The sequence below is a fragment of the Varroa jacobsoni genome, unplaced genomic scaffold (genome assembly GCF_002532875.2).
Source record: "Varroa jacobsoni isolate VJ856 unplaced genomic scaffold, vjacob_1.0 scaffold_200, whole genome shotgun sequence".
NCBI lineage: Eukaryota > Metazoa > Arthropoda > Arachnida > Mesostigmata > Varroidae > Varroa > Varroa jacobsoni.
This window is the reverse complement of record NW_019213102.1, coordinates 133868-156333: the sequence shown is the minus strand read 5'-3', so window position 1 is coordinate 156333 and position 22466 is coordinate 133868. Positions and strand designations below refer to the sequence as shown.

The window sequence follows — 22466 nt, the reverse complement described above, 5'->3', positions numbered from 1 at the left end:
GCGTCCATAAACATTTAAATACTTAGCTATACATTGTTTTTCGGTAGATGTTTGTATAACAGGCAAACTTTATACTCAAATCTACCTGATGAAACTTCTCCTATTACATTGGGCTGATCTTATCTAAAGATAGCAACATAAACGCTATAACCGTTGCTGGATTTAAGTCAAATACGCGATGGTTCTAAATCTCCGAAATTAGAACATATCATCATAGTAATATATCATCATGATAAAAAAAACAGTAATAACAATAAAACCACCTGATAACGGTCACCGTTCTTTTGTTATTATCGTATTTATTTGAGACGCTTTCACATAAGCTCAACATGTTGTAACTTTTGCTTCGTGTCGATATCACGTTCGTTTTTAACAGTATCCGTATATTCAAATCATTATGATAAAACTATTTACAACTTCGCGAAAATATGCTATGCCACTTTGGCTGTTGTTAAATTGCATCAATGACCATTTGATACTCAGGTAAGGCTTGGTTATCTCGGGTGTCTGTCACTTTCGAGCATAGACACAATAGTTGCAATTCATAGAAACATGCTCAGTTTAACAGGTCTTAGTCTACAAAACCTCTACCAGAGAAAGGCAATATGCACAAAATTTTTAATGTTGTTGCTGGTGTTCAATAACTTGCTTACTCCATTTTCTCGTATTTTATCATTTTATCATATTTTGTGTCCACTACACAAAATATGATCGTCGTTAAACCAGAAGTCAAGACCAGGATGGAGCCCTGAACTTTCCATAGAACAAATATGAAGTGCATAAACCTGGTCTAAAGGTCGAGCTTAGCATAGGTATATACCCCTATATCATGAGTTGCATATCGGACGCGTATACAAATAAATATACTTCATCTAATTGCTTGAGGTAATGTAACGACATCTTTTTAGGACATAATATAGATACAGGTATTCTATTCTGTATAAATAGAAAAAGCCACCATGAACCTTAGTCAGAAAACGGCCAACTGTTGTCTATCCTCTTGATCTCAGTATTTACATTTTGATGTGCACCTTCCATGCGCGATTTGTATGGAAGAAGGCGTTTTAAGAAATACAACACGGGTATAATAATTCGTAATAATAAGAAAAATAAAAACGATAATATCTCAATTTAACAATAAGTATACAACCGAGCAATCTAACCCACATAGATCAACCAACGACATGAGCCGCCCTCTCCTATACACTCATAATCACATCAGGGGTTACATAAATCAACGAAAATCGTATCGACAGATATCCCATAGTCCATGTTCGTTTTTGCGGAAGAAGTGTGCTGTATTGTCGGGAAAGACAGTGACTGTGGGAAATGGGTTTTGCTGGATGAACTTGAAGGTGGCGCGAACGTTCATGACAAAATGCGCGGGCTCAACCTCAGGGGAAGTCGACAGGTTCTGCAAGATGAAGTCGTCACTTTGCTGCAGCCACAGGTCCACACCTGATACAAACACAAGCATACCGCAGTTCCAATGCCATGTCACATACGCATTGATCAACAAAAAAAAATTAGTAATGATAGTGATATTAATAACAACAATGTGAAAAGCAGGGCCAAATAATTGGCGAAAACTTAACAACAGAGAGAAATACACGGATATGAGAGTTGAATAAGTGTAAAACGTATATGGAACGAACAATGATACAGAGGTCTGCTTTCAGTAGCTGCCAACTACTAGTGTTATGGATGCTCCATTGAACAATACGCAAATTTATAAATATGTAAAGTTAACGCACTCGGTAAATTAATGTTATATTATTGTCGACACATCGCCTGATAGGTTTAGTTAGAAATATTACAGAGTTACTTAATATATGATAATGCTTTAGTCACTCACCCCTCATGGGTTCATAATTGAACGGCCCAATCTTCATTAAGCCTAGTGAACAGTCGTACACATCAAACATTACATGCTTGACGTCTCGCGATCCCGTGAAGAAGACGGCACTCCTAAGATCTAACTCTGGACCCTTATCAGGAAATGAGGCAAGGAATATTTCACCGGTTTTGATTAGCACCCCAACACCTGTCACGATCGGCCAATTCAACGCATTTCTATGCGTAGTGTTGAGTTCACCAACGCACATTTGTACCAAATGTAAGCGTATGGCCTGTTTATGCAGAGCGTATAGCACCTGCATGCTGATTTGCTCAGACAATTGACGCTGATCTAAAAACCCTCCAACAATGGTAACCTCAAAACGATTTTGCTTGCTTTCAGGTTGCCCATACTGAGAAACACAAGTAGCCAAAGGAACGCGTTATAGCAACAATATTAAGAAATGCTGAGAAACGTTTCAGACTTTCACTTAAACCTTGGATCACATTTCGGTTGGTAAATTCAATAGGTTTTTATGGCAGAAGGCATAACTTTTACGTCGGAGAGGTTATTTCTTTAGTGAGAAATAGTTGTCTAAAGTGCTATATGAATTTCAATATACAAACAACGACAAAGATTCAAGCAAATTTCGAAATTCTGCTTACCTGGTACTGTTCGTGCGACAGATCATGCAATTTGTGAATTATCTTACTGACGCCATCCTCAATACCGTTTCCATCGAAATGACCTAAACCAACTGCTCCATTACCCGTGTGGCGAATAATTACGCATTGACACGTCGTCATGTCGTCCGTACCTATGAAAAATGATTCAGAAGCACTCTGCTTTCAATTGACTTTGTCGTAATAAAATTTCAGATTTTGTGTGGGTAATTGTGTAACGTTCACTAGATAGGTCTTTAATAATATACAGTTAGTTTAAAAGCATCTAATTGGCTTCTAATGCTTTTTTTGTAAGATGAGCTGCTTCTATTATTCTGTCGAATTTCAAAGTGTAAAACGATATTCCCCACGTTTCTTTGCACCGAAAAAGAGTTAATCCAAATCTGTGATTTAATGAACTTCTGAAAATAGCGGTTTTAGCTTTTTACCAATGATTGAGACATGTTTATCAGATGCAGCGGTTACTGCCAACTCCCGTTGGTGTATGTACAAGAGTCCGTGTGGGCTAACCACTTTAGCCACTTGCGATACCAGGAGTGAGCTCATATCCTTGAAGTGTGGAAAGCGCTCGAATAGGCTGTGTGTATCCACTGGCATGAAGTCGAGAACCTGGTCGTTAATGACCAACGGCATCTTGTCTTTACTTAATCTCGCGGTATTCTATTGTATAACCACTGAACACCGCTGAAAATGATTGAAAGTAGAGCATAAATTCGTATCTCAGAATTTTAATTTATCTATACAAAACCAACTTTAGGTAGCTCCTGTAATATGCATAAAAGTTAATTGGTACCAGGAAGCAGATAAGGTTATATTAAGCGCTAACGACCACAGGTAAAATCATTATATTGTGCTACCATAGTCACTTCTTTATGTAATATATGATTCTGCATAAATCGAGCCAATATGAAATTTTTCCCTGATATTTGCTACTCTTGAGCTTGTCTTTGTTCGGTAAACCGTGACAGAATGCACGATTTTGGTTTGAGATAACGGATTGATGTGTAAATCTTCACAAGTAAATCTCTGTAATATAAAATAGGGCTGATTGATTCGCCAAGCATACCTAACCCACTAGGCCTCTGCTTAAACCGATGAACTTTTAGAGTACCATAATACATTGCATATTTCACTGCATTTCCAAGACAAACTATATATCCTTTTTCCACAAATAAAACAATACTAAAACAAGCTGTAATGGTTTAAATTACAAAAATATGTATAGGCAGTAAAACTCTGTAATATATCATAAAAATTTAACAGGCAATGACGAACCCATAGCCAAAATGAGAGACTGGAGGCCACTGTTCTGTGTATCTCGTCAAATTCAGGCTACAAACGACGTTCATTTCTCAAATAACAGCGCGAACGTTCGAAATGATGGAATACTTGCTGACGATACGGCTGATTTTGAAACGAGCGGCACACAGGATAACAGAGAAACACGAAGTCCTCCGACTGAATGTTATCTATTCTACCTAGAAATGTGTCGGCTTTGTACCGTGCACACGCACGGATACCTATTATATTAGTAATAATTTAATTTGGGTTGACTAAATCGATATGTGCATCACACCTATACTGCAAGTTCCTCAAAAAAGTTGATGTTGTTCAAGGCGTCAAATTTTGATTGCTACTTTTCACAAAACTCTACGATAAACGTACACAGACAGAGAAGTATAAGCACACGCAATCCTTTACACTATAGATACGTAAAATAGCATGGGTATTCGAATCACTTCAAAGCGAATGTTTAAATCCTCTGTTTTCATATCAGGAAAGTTGGTCAGTCGTGACCAACGAATTGCTATCAACTGTCAATTGTGCCTGACTCATGAGCCTTTCCCGGAAGATCAGTGATGACTGAACTCACTTGTAAGAGCACCTGAACACTCGCAGCTGCTGTTGCCGCTCGTTCGCAATTGTTTTACGACCTTTTGGGAATTCGCGCTCTCCTCTGAACTTATTTAAATTCCCTTCTGCTATGTGTATTGTCCTATAAAGAACTGAATTAAAAAATTAAGGTTGTCCTCATTCAGACTTCAACAGTTCGGCGACTGTCTGCCAGTTTCATCGGGGTCGCTTCCCCGTTGGCGCTGTGATGGCGTCAGGTCATAGGTCAGCTGAGCCGTTCACCGAAAAAAGGAATGTCTACCCAACCCTGCCGTGATGGCGAAGTCAACCATTGTGGGACGATCAACCATTCGCCGCTAGCGGCTTCGTGGGAGAGGGCAAACAAGCTTCTTCTTTCCCATATGAAGAAACCTCACTGATGTGCACATCAGCTGATGCTTCTAAAGTGCTCCCATCGGCACGGTCATACTAACAACGATGCATGTCAGTTACCCTTTGACAGGCCTTGCGAAATTATTTCAGTACATAGTGAATTTAAATATAATAAATATATTGTATCTACTTCATTTGCTTATTAAGAGGCCTTCGCCTACATTTTGCAGGTAATGAAGGTTAAGGGTATTTGACGTGTGACATAGAGTTAGTTAATTGAGTTCCTTCCAATTGACACAAGTTTCAAGGCATTTTATGTCTAGATATGACTACCGTTATGACTCATATATATAAATAAAAAAGATACATGAAAAGTACAGTTTGACACGAGACTTTTCTGACTGAGCATATTGTTTGTTATCGTTTAGCTATCGCACATCTTTATCTACTTCTAATATTCACACTAAAGGCCATTTATAGAAAAAAAAACTGTGTCTACAGAGCTGACACGTCTACCGTCCTATCCGGCTATGATGTTCTGCAGCAGAGAATTGCCGTGTTTTCTGAACGTGTTCAAAAGTGTCCGGTAAGATCAGGCACCTTGCAATATTAAAAAGCTCCACGCAGCGCTCGTCCTTTTAATTAATCAGTAAGCAGACGCATTGATAATTTTGGTGCACCGATAAGCAACTGGAAAACTAAAATCTTAATTGGCGCCAAAAATCTGCTAATGCTTAACAAACGGGAAAGTGTTTTATTGAACAAAGCATTCACATTTAGAACAGCTTAGTTACACGCTAGAAACGAAATATAGATTTCGTAGTATAATTTTCTACCTATAAAATTATTATCTTATTTTACACTCTATACGGCACAGCGTCGAACAATATAAGGAAAGAATTTTTAGTCAGTCCTACAACCTAATTGCAATGTTCAGTTAGTATCATCATCTTTAATTGGCGGAAGTCGGAAAATTCGAATTCGATATCAGCTGGCAGTGTCTATTGACACAATTATTTTGTTCTCGAGAACAAAATGTACGTGCAACCGTTATGCGGCTATTGACTGTGTTGTCCTGTAGAACTTTTTCCAAACCCTGTGATAATTTACTCTTAGTATTAGTAGTCAGTGGTCATCGTCAAGTTGAGTAATGGCATCGGGAAAACTCATTGGAATAGAAAATTCTGCCATTTAGGTTAAGAAACGAAAAGTCGAATAGGATACAAATAGCCGACTTACTTCTGGCTTGCCACCAGGAAGGTACACAATTGCTGCTTGACGTCCTCAAGGGTAGGCAGGAGATTTTTAGGAATATAATTTGAAGAAAGACAAGACTATTAAAGCAGTGTATGACTTTGCATTTCAGCAACGATTTTGAGAAGATGTGTGGTTTGGCGCAGATACTTTCAGATAATTTTAAATTGATTTTGTTTTATTGCAAAATTAATCAAACTTAGACTATCACAGCGTTTTGAAATACTGCGATTACACGCCGGTGTGTCCTCTTAGTGGTGCGGGAGTAACTTGATCTAGGTCGAGCAGGAGGGCGAGATTTAGCTAAAGAAAGTATTCCAATAATCTCAAACGGATAACTAGTTTATTGGGGTCGACGAAGTGAGTTGCGCGTCCTGTTTTGCCGACTGAGATAAGCGGTACTTTCGGCGTTATTTATGTCCTAATCTCTGGATATCATCACGCAAGGCATTCAAACATATAAAGAACTCACTGATGCAAGAAACGCTGTTAAAGTTTGGATAGAGTTTGGAGAAAGTTTGGGTAGATAATAATAAACCTTTAGTATAATGACTGACCCTTTGTTCTTGAGTTTTTTTTATCTTATGCGGTGAACAAATGAACTTTACGCTACTAAATGAAAGGCGTTTGCTGAGATCATGTATCGTAAAGTGACCTAGTGCATATGTACTTGCGGCCATTAACTTTCCGGGTATTATTAACTATTGTATTCATAGATAGCATAGATAGATAGTTAATCGTCATATTAAAACAATCGAACGTCTAGTCGAAAAGTCTTTATCCGTCCATATACGTCAACTGATTCATAAATAAACAAGAATATTACAAAACGAGGCAAAGGGAATTTTTTTTTAATTCAGTGCGTTTTTTCTTCAATCGGCTTTATTGGAAATCGTTATCACTCAAGGCGTATTTGATAGCTTATAAAGAGAGATAAACTTTGCAGGTTTCTTGCGTACTACGTTACGTAGAACGGTTTGCAATGTCGATGAATTACCACATTATCGGAATGTAACGTTTATATTTTTCTAATTTAATAATATTCGCGAAATGTGATTTTAGGATTTTTGCACCTGTTAGGCAGCTTGTATACTCAACTCAAATCGGTTAGATCAATCTGATTTTAGAAAATCGTGTAGAACGGTTCATCTAAGGCAGTACTGCCTGCGACGTAAAAGATGCCAAACGCAAGGTACCTCTAAGACTGTCATTTCTTGAATGGTAAAGGCTTTTAGGGCACTCGGATACTTTGAGATAATTGTAGTGTTCTTCTACTTACTGTATTTGTTGCTTTTTGCAGACTAAATACAGGTTGGGTGGTGAAAATAGGTTGCCGCCTAGACTACTTAAGCCCTGTACTAGTCGATTTAGTGTCGGTACTTGAATCTTCGCAAATGCCATGAGACTGCCACTAACATCTTTACCGAAACTACCTTCGAAGCGCAACACACTGAGTCCGGTGAATTAATGAGTCTAATTTGCACGAAATCTTCTGGTAATGCGAAATGTTATCATGATGCGTTAAACGCCGTTTCATTTATTAACTATAATCAGGGTAAATCTATAAATGTAACGATCTAAGAGGCGACAACAAATTAAAACTTAAAATAAAATATTTAAAGCTAAGTGTACAAGTTATGAAAACATTTCACAAGTGTTAAATCTTTAGAAAGTGAGCAAGATCTAAATTTGCAGGAAATAGCCTGGTGTTCCACATTTATTTCAGCGATTATAGCAGATTTTTAGAAATAATTCTGCGCTATTTTGAGAAATTTGAAATGTATAATAGAATGTTGGAGGCTTCTTTAATACTTATAGGCAACGTACTAGAAAATTAAGGTGTCTAACTTAAGAAGTAGTAATGACACGTAGAAAATTCGTACATCCCGTTTGTTTTCATTATAAAATAATCGCAAGCAATTGCTGTGGCCTACTAGGTTGTTTCCAGAAGCTTAGTGATATTAGAAATTTTCGTGTTACAGTACATAATCATTTCGCTCACAAATAATATTGGCCTGTACAGATATACATACATATATGTATACAATCAATATGAATAGTATTTCTGTCTGTCTTTTTTCTTAATATATATTTGTTCACTGGTCTAGTTTTTTTGCGGTACTTTGATGTTCTTAAAGAGATTTCATCGAAACTAAAGTAATTAATCACGTTAAACTGTCCAAAACTCAGATCCAAATTCTGAATTTTATACTGCGTTCCTTATGCGTATGGCTGGGCTTACATGCTCGAAATGTTCCTCGCACGGCTTATGGGGCAATCCCACTAAGGTAAACATTAGCTTGTTGACTAGCTATTCGGAGTGTGCTAACTGCTGTAATGACTCCAATTGGCATTACGACAGTCGAATAGCTTGTTAATATACTGGAACTCAAATCTGCGTTAGATTGGCTTTGCGAATTTTATAGGCTATGTTGTTATACTAATATACTCCAAAGTGGATTCCTAAAAAACATGCCCACGGACAGTAGATTTTCTGTGCTGAGGGGTTTCAGAAATGCACAAAAAAGAGCTTTCAGTACATCGAGAATGTTGCGGCTATTTGCATGTAAAATCTAAAACCGTAAGAAACCACTGACATATGATAGCGCGAGGTTGGGCAATGGCCAATTAACTAGAATATGGAGAATGTATTGTTAGCGGAGATGATGTCACGAAAAAACTGTATTTTTAATTTAAAGTATAATCTTACCATTTTCTCACATTATGTCAGCTAACATCTTAAATCATTTTCTATGAGGGGTAGCTTATGGATAGAGAACGTCATGCCTATAAATTAGTTGAAACAACCCGAGATAAACCGTATTTATCTGAAAACCTAGAAACTACCAGGCGTAAGTATCATATACAATAAGTTCTGGGTGCTATATGCTTGATTTCTACTTGTTAGAACTAGAGGCATCGTTAAACCGTTATCAATGCACAAACTGGTACCTGTTATTGGTTATACCATAGCTAAGTAAGTATTATATGTGGTCACACATGGTTATATTTAGCTTAAACTTATTTCCTAGGATTTAATGCTTGAACTAAAAATATAGGGATTAGGGAGGTGCCTGTATTCATTGACATTTTAACTGCTTTTTATATAATTTACATGTAATCATATTATTATTATATTACACGTTATCATATTTAAATTGATTACGCATTTTGCATGAAATAGGCGTTAAATCAGAATAAAAGTAAGCCAAATAGTAAAGCAGATAAGCAAATAGGTACTAACCTTTTTGTATTACATAAATACAAAAAGGTTAGCATAAATAAATACATACAAGAAGCATAAATCGACAACTGAATCTACTAGGTTGTTTGCCTGTGTCTTCGAAACATTACGTACAGGAGACCGATCAGACATAGCATTACATTTCCCTAATGCAAAATGAATAACGTATAACTCGGTTTACGAAGCACTAACGTTTTTCAGCGAGTTTTGCCCTAGCCGTGTGGCTCGAAACGTTCGTGTTCGTGCATCGGGGGCGGATCGGCTGGCTAACAATTCCAGTGCGCGTAACAAATATTCAAGCAAGTGCCCCTTGGTTCAACCATGGCGCAAGCGAATTGAAGAGTTAGCCGTTTTTAGCACGAAACTAACGTCCTCCTGCGTGTACCAGCGATGTTTTCAATGTTCATGCTAGTTCAATTATGGCCAACATTCCCGGCTTGCATGTTGTGTGATAACTTGGTCTACTCTCATGGCTATCACTGTAAATCAGTCAGACAGTGTAGTTGCCTACCCTTTTTAATTCGTCGTCCGGCCGAAAGTGGCGACGCGTGCTTTTTTTTGCGGTCGAAACGCTAGCTGCAGTTAACCATCTGGTGTCATCGATAGTGAAAAATAGTCATGTTCTCGATGATGATGGTAGTGAAAGCAGCTGCTAGAGAAATTAGTTGCTCGCGATAGGACGGTAGCAAACTGTTCGATTATTGCAAATGCAATTAAACTTTCTATGAGATTGACCGATTGATCGTGGGTTGAAGCTCCATAAGATCCATTACGAGTTAAATGGAACTACACGTTGCTGACAGTGCTTGTTAGGCGCGGAAGTTCATGTCTCAGCCAGTCTTCAGGAGCTGTCGTTAGACATATTTACGTTTAAAAGTAGGAGAAAACTTTTAGTGACACAAACGGGTGCTTTCTGACGAACGTATAGCCATCTGTTTCTACTCTGTACTGTGAGTAAGATGTCTCTGTCTTAAAGAAACAACTGTTAGTTCTTGTTAAATAGCTTTGCAAAAAGCTTTTATTTTAGTTCACTGGTTAGTAGTATCAGTTAAGTTGCATTTGAAGGATATTTGTGCTGTCGATTTTATATGTCTATTAATTAGGAACTTGCTTACTGGAGCAGACATTTGTCTTCATTACGACTCGTGTTCGTCACCCATCGACTGTGCACGCCACCAGCAATTGAATCGAACTGAGAGAGTGACTATGTAAAAAAAACTGAACTGTAAAAACCCTTAATAACGGTCATTTTTTTTATTTTAATTAGAATTCCCTTTTTTTTGACTCACCCATTTTCAAACGTTTTCAAAAAGTCAAAGCGCATATGAAAACATAAATTCACATTTATGAGAAAAAAAATCAATTTGTCACATACTATGTAATCACTTCGCTCATTCGAAACTATGTCAATTAATGAACTTCGCATAGGGAATTATCTAGGAGCTCGGAATGTAGCTAATTACTAGCAGTTATATAGTATCGATTTAGAGGGTACAAAAATAGAATTTTTTTGGTTAGTAAGAGTTGCTTTAGGGACACGATCACAGACACAATGTAAGAGGAACTATGATGCCCGATCACAGTATTATACAAGAGAATATTTCAATTTTTTGCTTTTTCTGCGATGGTTGCCTGCAATATTGCTTCTCTTGTGGCATTACATTTCATTTAAAAGTGGCTAACTTCCATTTGCTGCAGAGCTTGAACCTCCTGGGAAGATCTGGGTAAAAATCTATCGCTTGGGCACACTAGAATATATAACTGAATTATAATTATGCTTAATTGTATTATCTCGGTATAGTCGTAGAATGGTGTTGCTGGCGGTTACAGGTTTAGTTCAGACATTTAATGATCATACGTTTAATAAATGCCTGTGGCCTATAAAACCGATATCGTTTTGTTTTTGAATGCATATGATGAGAGGTATGCTCGTTTATTTCTGCAAGTTTGCCGTAAACACAGTGTTCAATATTGACAGGCACTGTTACACAGATACTATCTACTATGCATGTAGAGGAAAACTTCCAATAGCGATTTGTCGAAAAGTATGAGAGTGTTTTACAAACTTGAATACCTATGATCTGAAGAAACTACCAACTAACTATACGTAGTTTGTTCGAGGACAATAACATACGTTGTAAAAGCCGTAGAGTGGAAACGTTTTGTTTTAAGATCTTGCGTTAAGCTAGCGTTTCCCGTTAGGTTATACTAATAGTAAATAACAAAAAGAATTGCCAAGAAAGTATAGACAGATACAGATGTGATGAAAAACTTTCCCTCTATATTTATTGATCCATTTAGTGGTATAAAAAAATAAAAAATATACAATAAACACGATAGCATTACTCAAATGAAAAAAATACATTTTATTCACTCATGTATTTAGTCAAAATAACTTGTAAAAGTATTCCGATGTATTTTTTTCTGTTCAACATACAAATAACTGATTTGTTCACTTGTTGTTAATTTAAACGTATGTTTTACAGACAATGATTTGTATTTTTGTTAATATTCCAATTATTGTGATTATCATGTAACTGTGCCTAGATTGCTCATTATTCTATTTTGTAGAATTTCATAAATAAGAAAGTTTGTTAGCCGTTTTTTTCCACCTTTGCCATATAAACTTTGGCTGAAGTTCCTGTATTTCCTTGCGGTCCTAGATGACCTCTAGCATGCACACCCAGATAATTTTAAGATAACTGAGTTATCGCTCATATATCTACTTGTACCATATATCTAATAATAAATCTAAATGCAAATAAAACAAATAGTTAAATATATAGTAGCTAGTACACCATATAAATAATTTCAATTGGGCTTACGTATTTTTGTAAAGTGGGTTTTATAAGAGTATATTAGCGTTACAGCTCGACAAAGTGCAAAAAAGAAAGGCAGAAGACAAGCTTAAACAATAAAACCTATGATAATGTTCACAGCGTAGATTTTTTTCATGGCTTATTCGTAAATGTAAAAAAAACTTAGGTAAAACAGAAGCACTTATGATCAGTGAAGTCATGAAGTAAACTTCTGCTCTTCTACAATTGATATTAAAGTCATCATGGGCCTATTATATGAGCTATTGTTGTATGCATAGCATGATGATGCTGTAGATGAGAGATCAATTTTTCAGTATACAGTGCAAACAAAGATTTTATCTAGATCGTTTATTAGTATCGCAAGCGAAATTATGGGGATCTTAATTGTTGGAGAAGGAATGGTCAATAAATTTACAGTAAAAGAGTGACCCTTTTGACAAAAGAAGTTTTTCATTTGGCTAATATGATTGGAAAATAGAGCCCGAAAGGGGCTAAGCGATGTGCGCCAGTATCCTAAAATATATGCAGACATGAACATACAAGTACATTACGACCTCTTAGATATATCGTATTTTTATTTTTAAATCATAGGTAGATTATTTGTTATTTGCTGCTACGTTAAATGCTCAGAAAATGGATTTCATTCTACGTTAATCAATCGTTCATTATACTCACAAACAGGTTACAAAGGACCTTAGTTGCGTAACAAGGTCTTCGCCATGAGATCCAAAACAAGCTCATGCCAAGAGCTCCTGCGAAAGCTGTGATTAATGTAATATGGTAAACACCGACAGGATACGCAAGCAGCCCCAAGAGGCCAGACATCCTGTAAGTATTATGGCGCCTAGGCGCATGACTTACAGCGGTTTCAAGTCGAAGTAAATCCTTATAGCGCATCCTTGGATAACACAGACAATACCGCGAAAAACGTCAAATGAATCAAATGGGCGGGTTCCAAAAAAAAGTTCTGTGGACCAGTTCCACTATTGGAAATATGAGAACCAGGGTGGTTGTGAAAAACCAAATAATCATAGCGCCGAACTGGGTTAACCTCGAGTTTTCTGAGTTCACGCATAATTCTCTGTCGCCCAGGATCGGCCAATATTCCCCTACGATCTCGGTCGCGTTCTGTGATATCTTTGAGACACTGGCAGTCTTCTTCAACCCAGATTCGAGCTGAGGACCTGATAGGGCGCTTTTGACAACCAGTCTTCCGAACAGTCTGTAGCTTGCTTTTGGCTGAATCATCGCGATGCGTTCCACAATAACATAATTATATTCTATTGTCATAGGTACCAGCGACAATCGAACAAGTATGCTCCAAGTTAATATCGCAAGATTGGTGGCACTTGTTGCTGAAAACTATAAGTTACCTAAACGTTCAAGAAAATAGTAAAAGAAGAGCAGAGAACACCTCATCACAACTGTTTCAGGAGTTTTTCCATTTTCATCATTTTTGAAGAACTCGGCCACATATTGGTGAGCTAATTGGCACTTAACCATGCCACTCAGCATTAAACAACACATGCATGTACATTCAGCGCCTGTTAAATCTAATAATGTGCTCAGCCAGACTAAAACGCGCAGGTGAGCTTGAGATTTTCATCAGATAAGGTCTTTCACTGTACATTGACTCATTTCCACAACTTAACCGGATGAACAATACCGAAATAAAACAAGAAACGCTGATCTTTTTGAAGCTGAGTAAGCAATGCTGCGTAGAATAAGACAAGAACGAAGGCAGGACACAGGCTGTGAAGCACCCGCATCATCTGGGGAACCAGCCGTCCACACAGACGCACACACGTGGCGAAAAGAAACACTAAGTTATTTTAGGCCCAAGACTGGAGATAAAACTTGATTGGCAGTTAAGCACTCAGCAAGAGTTGTCAAGCCGCACGAAAAATGGCAGGCGAAACGTGACCGGCAGAGACAACTGACAAGTCCGCTTGCTAGTTTTGCTAGGAGCATTGCATGCGTCAGCGTTAATGAAGTGTTGTTCAAGTTCATATACGAAATATTATCAGAAAAAATTGAAATAAATATAACCTTGGAAGCGCATTAAATCATCATCTGTGTAAAAGCGGTTGGTCAACATGCGTTAACCGTAATCCCCAACAGTTACAAATATACATACCTAATCTTGTAGCAAATTACATAATTATAGGTCTGGGCGAAATACATTTAAATAACTAGTACTTGCTCACGCTGATGAAATAAAAAATGGAAATTTAATTTTTAGTGAAATTCTTCATCCGTACGAGTTTTTACACTACTTTTGAAACTAAAGCTATATATTATAATTTACACATGATCAAGTGTTAGAATCATGTAAATAGGTCACTTTTGACGGCTTTTATCGCAACCAATATGCAAATGATGTGAAGCCAATTATCAAACATTCTATCTCAAGAGGTGATTTTGACAGATAAATGACATGTATATGTGTATGCCCATGAAAACTTGCTTCCGTCAGAAGGCCGATCCCCGTTAAACAACTCACATTAAAATCAAATGTATATATATATATATATATATATATATAAGGTTATTTGGTATAAAACGTAGCAAAAATTAATCCTTTATTTCAAGATGACGCTGCTTGAAACAGTGCGATATTTCACCACATTTTTTTTTAATTCAAGAGGCACTTGTATTTTTTTTTAATTCCGGGACCGTTTACTTGGATATCGTCACTTGGACTTTCACTGGACAATTTGTATTAGGCCGTAGAGAATAAGGAAATTCGAGTACTTCATGAAAATTGGACTGCGGCAGCGCAAAACAGCTCGTCATTTAAGCCTTGTATTCAATTAAGGTTCTAGTAGAAAGAAGTATGAGCCGCTGCTTTTGAAAATTCCGGAAAGGAAATACCCGACTAACATGAGTCTCGTGGAAAACCCCCTGTGAAAGCGAATAACGGAGTGTTCAGAGCTCCGGGGGAAGCTAACCCATCTCAAACCACCCGGTATTGTAGCGCTTAGGTTCGATGTATATGGAAATACCATATTTGCTTATCTCGGTTAAATTAATAGAATAAAAAATTGACCAACTTAAAAACACAGATGTAAAGAAGCTTACTTCTCCATATTCTGACTTTACAATAGTATTTCCTTCTTGCGCCGCATCGCAACTTGTGATGCAAAGTGCATCCTTCATAAAAATCGTAGTCGGTTACACCATAGAGTGGGTACGATAAAACAAGTAAGACATAACCTTAAACCAAATGTACCACTGCAAAAGCTTATGGTATTTGCTTCATTGTTTATAGTTGAGGTATACCGTTAACGGCTGGAAGAGATAAAAAGAACTTCAGAGTAAGCAGCCAAGATTAGTAAACAGACCCAGACTACTTCTATTGTGTAACAGTCGACCTCACAGTGCAAGGGTTACAGTGGCAAAAATGCAGGGGGTACAATTGGAGCCCTCTGTCATCCACCATACTTGCTAAACGTTATTCCGATACATGACTTTTTTCCTTTATCTCAATTTATTATTTAAAAAAAAAGCCAGCCTGTGAAGTAAGTTTGAAAATTTAGAGTTCACTATGTCGCGTTTCCTATTGAACGACCAAGCATATATTATGTACATATATAGCCTTTGGCCAATTATGTAAAGCCCGAATATCTTAGAAATTATCAAGTTTGATCAAAGAAAACTGTGCACCTGCACTAAATATTTGCATGCGTTTTTTGTGCAACAGCTAGCTCTCCTCTGCTTTCCAACGGTAGCACACGTGACAACACTGTCGCTAAAGGGGCATTTTGAAAAGGCTGCTGTGGGAAGGAAGGAGCTGACACGTGTGGTGAAATGGCTGTGCGCCATAAGATTATGAGCATTCGAGAGATTACGTATAACTTATGTAACCGATTTCGCTTCCTTCCGTTCGTGGAGAGAGATGGATGACTCGAGATTCAACATAGCAGTTGTCGTTAATCTCTTCTATTCGATGACGGCGACGTCGTTGCGACCACAGATTATTCCAAAGTGAATTTTAACAATTTTGGTGCTTTTGTGACTATGTACGACTTCATAATGAAATTACGTACACTAATAGTCAGTCTCATACAAAAAGAACGATCGTAAAAAGAAGTTGCAACTTACCATATTGAAGTGTGCCGTTGACAATGCAACCCAGAAGGGAAAGAATGTATTAACCTTGTTGTCAACAAAAATAGGGAAGAAAAGTCAAAAGCGATGCGAGGATACCAGACAGTTCTTACCACGCTACAAAAAGACCAATTGGTTACGGTTTGTCAAGTGCGTCAGGGTTCGTCAATTGAAGAGTAAGAAAGAGTTTGTTTCTAAGATGAATCGGCGTTCTCGTGAGTCCTGTGCAATCGAACGGGCGCTGTGGGCGTTCAGCGGTTCCGTCTAGTATGCCACCGTACCACGTTTCGAAATGTACCTTTCTACTTGTCTAATTGTGTAATGTAATCTTAATAATGTTGTCCATGATACTGATATGTAATGTACATATATAATATATACCCTACTCGCAAAGAAGTGTATTTGACTAACTTTTTGTACCCATCCTATTAGATATTTTGAATGGCCTTCGTAGAACAAACATGAATAACCCCAAGTCGATAAGATTTAGAAGAAACGAGAATAGGATAACGAATGCCATCTGGATAACGAATTCCACATTATAAAAGTTTTTTTTTTGATAATGCCGTATCGAATTATTGAGTCCAGCAAATTATTCAAAGCCAAACGTTGTTTTTAAAAATAAACAAAGGTTTATAATTTGTATCGTAAATGTTTAATATTTATTATAATTTTATACTATTGTATATACTATGTACATTAATATTACTTATGCTATTAATTGTCATCTTAAAAAAGTCATCTGGAATTATTTTACTTATCATTGAACAGATACCTCATTCATTTCAGTTTTTACAGAATGTGCCTATGTTGAAAAAGCATTGACCCGAAGTTAGCTTCTTTTGTGTTCGATGTCATTTTTGCACTGCCGTTTCTACCGTCAGTATCCTGAATAATGGAGAGCTTTGGCCAAATGATGTGTGTTATATCTAGAGGTCTAACTATTGAACATTTCTTGTCCTGTCATTTAAGTCTATGAAAAGCATTAAAAATTTGACAATATTTCCACAGCAACTGTGGGTTTTACGAGTATCTGCACTGTGGCTGTAACTTACGATAACGATGTGCGAACCTGACGTGCCTTTCATTCAGTATCATACCTACTGCACGGGACGAATCGCAACGACAACGACACGCTGCGCGGAGTTACGTGCATCTGGAACTTTCATAAATTCATGTGACACAGAGGACCGAACATCTTGATACAGACATAAAAGTCATTATAATTTCGGCAGTGCTACGGAGAAGTGCTTGCTTAAAGTTCACCTGTAAGATTTGGTGAACCAATTCGACCCTAACGCAATAATACGAAGTATAACCTCAAGAATATTTATCAAGTTTGGCCTAATGCACCTGGACAAGCATCTTGACAATACAAGTGACCCTTCTATGACACCGATGATACCCCGAGGTCGCACAAGGCCACATCTCACTCAAAAACAAAAGTAAGTAACACGACTGCTGCAAGAAATCATATCAACTGAGATATAAGTTGTAAATTGGAAAGCATCGTGTACGCGCGGTTCTTCTCAACTAGGCACTTTATACAAACATATAATAGATTCTTGTGTAGGCAAAAAAACTGTCTGTGTGGAGGTCAGTTAATTACGAGAGCGCAAGTGCTAGATTAACGGAACTTGTAAGCGCCATTACAAGTTGCAATTTGACAGTTAAAATACGCCATATTATGAATAGAAGCATATTTGATTTCGATCTCCATAAATATAGTACAACTTAGATATCGAATAGCTTTTTTACCATATGTGATCCTACTATCAGCTCGTACCACACTCAGTGCCTTTTTTTGAAATAGCTATGCGAAAATGTGCTTGTATACATAGGGATTTACACACACATCTCACTATTTCTGCAACTAAATACGCCTCTGTTGAGATGGTAGTAAAATACCAGATCTTTCCCTACTAGCAACATCCTCACTGCTGATGTATTGTGCTTTTATTCTAGTATTTTTGAATCCATTATTCCCTTCTGAGAAGACGGTTTGAAGACGGGTTTAAGTTGATGTCTCGGGTCTGGCTTAGGACAGAGCATCTGGCTGGCGCGTGCAGTGTGTTATACTTCGAACCTTTTGCATATGAAATGCATTAGTCTGGGGATGCCCTTAGCGCGGCAAACAAAAAGTAGTTTGGTATAGTTGGGTCTAATTTAGTATAGTTTTTTTTTTTTTTTTTGCTATCCTTCGAGCGTTTTTAGGGCGATATTTAACGTAGCAGAATCCTACGTTGTACAGCACAAGTCGAGCGTAGGAGATATCGAAGGTTTTCGGCAATACATATTTAGGTACAAACACTTAGCTCTAAAGATTTCAGCCGAGCAAATTAGTCGAATAATTACCGCTCAATAATTTGAGTTTAACTATATTATAAAATATTTACCAACAGATCGACTGAGTAAGTAAAAATGAATTGCCTTAAAAACTTGTGAGCCCTATTAGACATTTTTTATTATGTTAGACAAGCCATAAATGGTTGAGTAATGAAGGAAAAGATCATATGGGGCACTAGTAATGTTTCATAACCGTTCAGTCTATATATGTATCTTATGTTATTATACATTGTTTCTTCTAAGTACCTTTAATCAGCAATCACCTATAGCATATATATTTAAGATGCGACCAAAACCATAACGCCGTGAAGGCACTTTGTCACAATGCAATAAGGAAAACCTGCTGCCGCGCAGAGATGGGCAGCTTGTTTCACATCTTTTTGGATATATTGCTTTTAATAGGCTAATTTGGAAAAACTAATTCCTTACTTAAAACCTGGCAAACCTATTACGTCTGAGCTGTTTATATGAATTGCACGAACATTCATTACGTTACAGTGTAAATACTCGTACGTCCGCTTATTGAAGGTCCGCTTACATCAGTGCCCTACTTCGCAACTTCTGCATGAATTATCCCTTTATTAAGCGTCGATATAAGCCTCGACATAAGCTATGACCTTTTAACTTCAATGAACCTCTTGATGCTCATTAGGGTGATATTGCTTTTGTTTTCAGAGTGAAAACTGAACTTTGCAGAAATATAGCAGAGGCAGGAAGGTGCCAGTACCAGGATCGTTGTTTATTTGCCCACTCCGAGCGCGAACTTCGACAGAGACCCACCAATCCCAAATTCCGCAAAGATAAATGCAAGTTAGTGTTGACAGAAAATGCACGCACTCGAGAGTTCTTGGGAGTTGTGCAGATTGTTTTTAGTAAAATGATTTATTGAACCTTATGTGGTGCAGAAAAGCGTTCGTCAAATCTGCTAGAGCACACGACTATCACTGCAGTACGAAGACTTTAATATCGATTTAGCCAGAATGTTTACAGTAATGTCCGTCATTGAAAGACAGCTGGGCACGTATTAACGGAGGGGACAATCTACTGGGTTGCGTATAAAGTAAATCTTTTTTTTTTTTGACAAAATGTCATAGTTCTAAAAATATCTGGTAAAAAGTTATTTGCGTCACCTCGCTGTCACACGCCCGTAGCCTAAAGATTCATCCAGTCCTAGGTCCTACTAAAATCTGGCGTCCATTTCACTATCACTAACACGCTTTCGACGCGTCCTAAGCACTATACCTAGCTCACGAAACGAGTGCATGATTTCTTAAGTGATTCGTAACTATTCCTTAAACGAAATTTCAGGTTTGATCAGAATGTCGTTTTCCTTAAACATCTAACACATAAATATAAAAGCAAATCTGGCAAACGAAAAGTCCTGCAGACCTGAGGACCCTTCTATTGGTGGTAAAGTAAACACTGCATCTCATCAAAATAAGATTTTTGATTCTGCTCACTCCGCTAAGCAAAGACTGACAAACTCGTAGGACTCCCCGCGGTCCTTTGCCCGGGACAGCAATTAAAAGGTTTCGATAATTAAAACACGTGGAAAAATGCAAATTGGCGTTGCTAGTGGATTTACGCTAATTGTTACAACATTTGCTAGGACTTTGTTGGTATTATACATATTCGTTTTATTAAAACGGATTAATTGGTACAAGATGGTGCTAGAAAATTATCGGTAAATTAAAGTTTGTACGTTACGTACACTGTGTCATGTACCCACACATATCACAGTACATTCAACGTATACACTCAACTCAAAAAAGAAAGTTTTTTTTGTAATTGTTCATAGATGGTGTGACACTAGGTATACATACAATAGTCCCGGAGTTACTAACGCCCCACGTCTGGTAGAGAAACCATTGAAAAAACAATCCGATTGAAAATTGTCTTTTTAAAATAGAAGCAGATTTCACGGCTACAAATTTCGTATTTTCTCTTTATGGACATTTTTACGTTTCTTTTATATATTTTTTTATCAAACGTAAATTTCAAATTTTCTTTCAGAAATATAGTCGAGAGAAATATAATAAGGAAATATTTAAAAGTGAAAAAAAAACATCAACTTTAAAAGTGTTTAACATGAACCCACTCGTGAAATTAATTTTGCCCCACTGGTACTAGCGGATATGTAAGCTGCTTAAAAAAATAATCAGTCATATGGGGATGTTTGAAATGGTAAGTTTTCCTTGTAAGTTTAAAATGTCAGTTAATCATTCAACGCTGAGTATGTAATCTATAAGGAAAACGAGACTAAATATTTGCCTTTACACTACTGTTTTTCTAGAATAATTTTGCTTAGCCAGAATACTGTCAGACATAAACGTATAAAATAGAATGAATGTTTACTTTGTTTGCACACATACTGTTTCAGAACTTTCCATAATGAGGGTTTCTGTGGTTACGGAACTCGTTGCAGTTTCAAACATGTAATACAAGACGAACTGATCACCCAGCTCAACAAGATGGTCGAAAACTTTTGGCGATGGAAAGAAAGCACTCAGACTTGTAGGGAAATGAATCGAACAGAATTAAATATGGAGCCTTGCAATCGCCGCTTTCAATATGCGCCAAAAAAAAACACCGAATTCATCGCGTTGAGTAGAAGCTGAAAGATATTACTGCCGAAACGTGAACAACGAGCAAGGCCTCACCTAAAGTTTAGGGTTTTTTTTCATAAAAAATAATTTAATCATACAAAAAATTACTGCATGGTTACAAAAATACCCCCAAGATACCGATCCTATAACATGTGGTTCTATAGGAAATATTACAATAAGTGACGCGGGTTTCTACTTGTAGTGTCGTTTTAAATAGTTTTAAAAGAATTGTTAGAAAGTAACTGCCCAAAATTCCAAGAGCCCCTCGACCTTAATCTCTAGTATTCTTTTCTAAAGAAAATATTTATAAACCATATTTAAGTTCAAATCTGACTCTATATGTACTTCAAATGCTTTAGTCTCTTGACCCTTTACCACTACCACTATCATTACTACTATTACTACTTAGTTAAAGCTATCCTAACTTGGCAAGTTAAGGAATCCGTATGCTGTTAGATAGCTATATATATATATGATCATACATTGTAAAAAAGTTTTTACTTGCTGATGTTTATAAACCTACATATTAGATCAACTAATGACCTATTGGTAATTGAACATAATTGAAATATTGCTTTCAGTTTCTCTGGAACAATATGTAGACAGAGAAAAAAGAAAAAAAACTGTTTTAAGCAAATCTAGGGCTCCCGTACAGAACCTGGACTCAAATGTTGATTCACGAAAATGAATATGATGCAATGTTGACCTTCCTAGGGTTAAGAAGCCGTAACAAATAATTGTTTTTCAAAAAGTTGTCCATTCGTTGAACGACAGCTTCCGTTCAATGAGTTTTTTTTATCTGTTAAGTTATAGGCTACGGACTAGCATCAAACAAAGGATTCGATCGCCGCAGACGTAGGAAAAGCGAACACAGAATAGTAGTCAAAAGTTGGCAGTCCATGTTGTTTTCGACTAAGTAACGTATGATATACACAAAGAAATATTTATAACAAAGTATATACTTAGTTGTAAGTGGTATCCAGCATTCGTGACACACAAATGCGAAATGTTACTTCTCTCTATCATTAAACGCTTTGGTACTTTGTTCTGGCTTGATATCATCCTCAACTGAGTCGCGCCAGATATCATTACAACGGCAGTATTAATACCATATCTTCACTTAATATGCCTTCATTATAGTACGTTATTAATATAGCGGCTAGATTGAATCCATTTGTGTATTACATCACATTAGAATCACTGCATAAAACCGGTCCGATGACCCAAAACAGGGGGTGAAACTTAGAATACTGTAAGTGCACCGAGCTGACACACTTAAATCGAAATGTTCATCAAAATAAAGGATTCATTTCATCCCAAGGAACATGGCATCTTTTTGCA

General features: G+C 37.1%; 2 protein-coding genes and 1 long non-coding RNA gene across 11 annotated transcripts in view; 2 read left to right on the top strand and 1 right to left on the bottom strand.

Moving 5' to 3' along the window:
- Nucleotides 1-267: 267 nt before the first annotated feature.
- On the bottom strand, nt 268-16258 carry Ntan1 (N-terminal amidohydrolase 1). 5 transcript variants are annotated; one of them, XM_022855278.2, is made up of 5 exons: nt 16168-16258; nt 2949-3204; nt 2503-2654; nt 1856-2249; nt 268-1458 (listed from the first exon to the last, which is right to left on the bottom strand). In XM_022855278.2, the coding sequence occupies exons 2-5, from the start codon at nt 3151-3153 to the stop codon at nt 1235-1237; spliced, it is 975 nt and encodes a 324-aa protein (XP_022711013.1). In that variant the 5' UTR covers nt 3154-3204; nt 16168-16258; the 3' UTR covers nt 268-1234. The 5 variants fall into 5 exon arrangements, with proteins under 5 accessions (XP_022711013.1, XP_022711012.1, XP_022711011.1 ...); XM_022855277.2 differs by lacking the exon at nt 16168-16258 and adding an exon at nt 4394-5084; XM_022855276.2 differs by lacking the exon at nt 16168-16258 and adding an exon at nt 3796-3924.
- LOC111273577 (uncharacterized) lies at nt 5727-7646 on the top strand. The gene is made up of 2 exons (XR_002687940.2): nt 5727-6036; nt 7301-7646. It is a non-coding gene; the product is annotated as an uncharacterized LOC111273577 (long non-coding RNA).
- The window catches only part of LOC111273576 (uncharacterized), an 11365-nt gene continuing 5107 nt past the window's right edge, over nt 16209-22466 (top strand). Inside the window, exons 1-4 of one of the 5 annotated variants that reach the window (XM_022855283.2) lie at nt 16209-16349; nt 17266-17618; nt 19195-19329; nt 20900-22449. In XM_022855283.2, coding sequence (XP_022711018.1) covers nt 17521-17618; nt 19195-19329; nt 20900-21137 — 471 coding nt within the window. In that variant the 5' untranslated portion in view covers nt 16209-16349; nt 17266-17520 and the 3' untranslated portion in view covers nt 21138-22449. Of the gene's footprint in view, nt 16492-17265; nt 17619-19194; nt 19330-20899; nt 22450-22466 lie in introns of those variants that run through there. The other 4 variants (XM_022855281.2, XM_022855282.1, XR_002687938.2 and 1 more) reach the window with 4 other exon arrangements.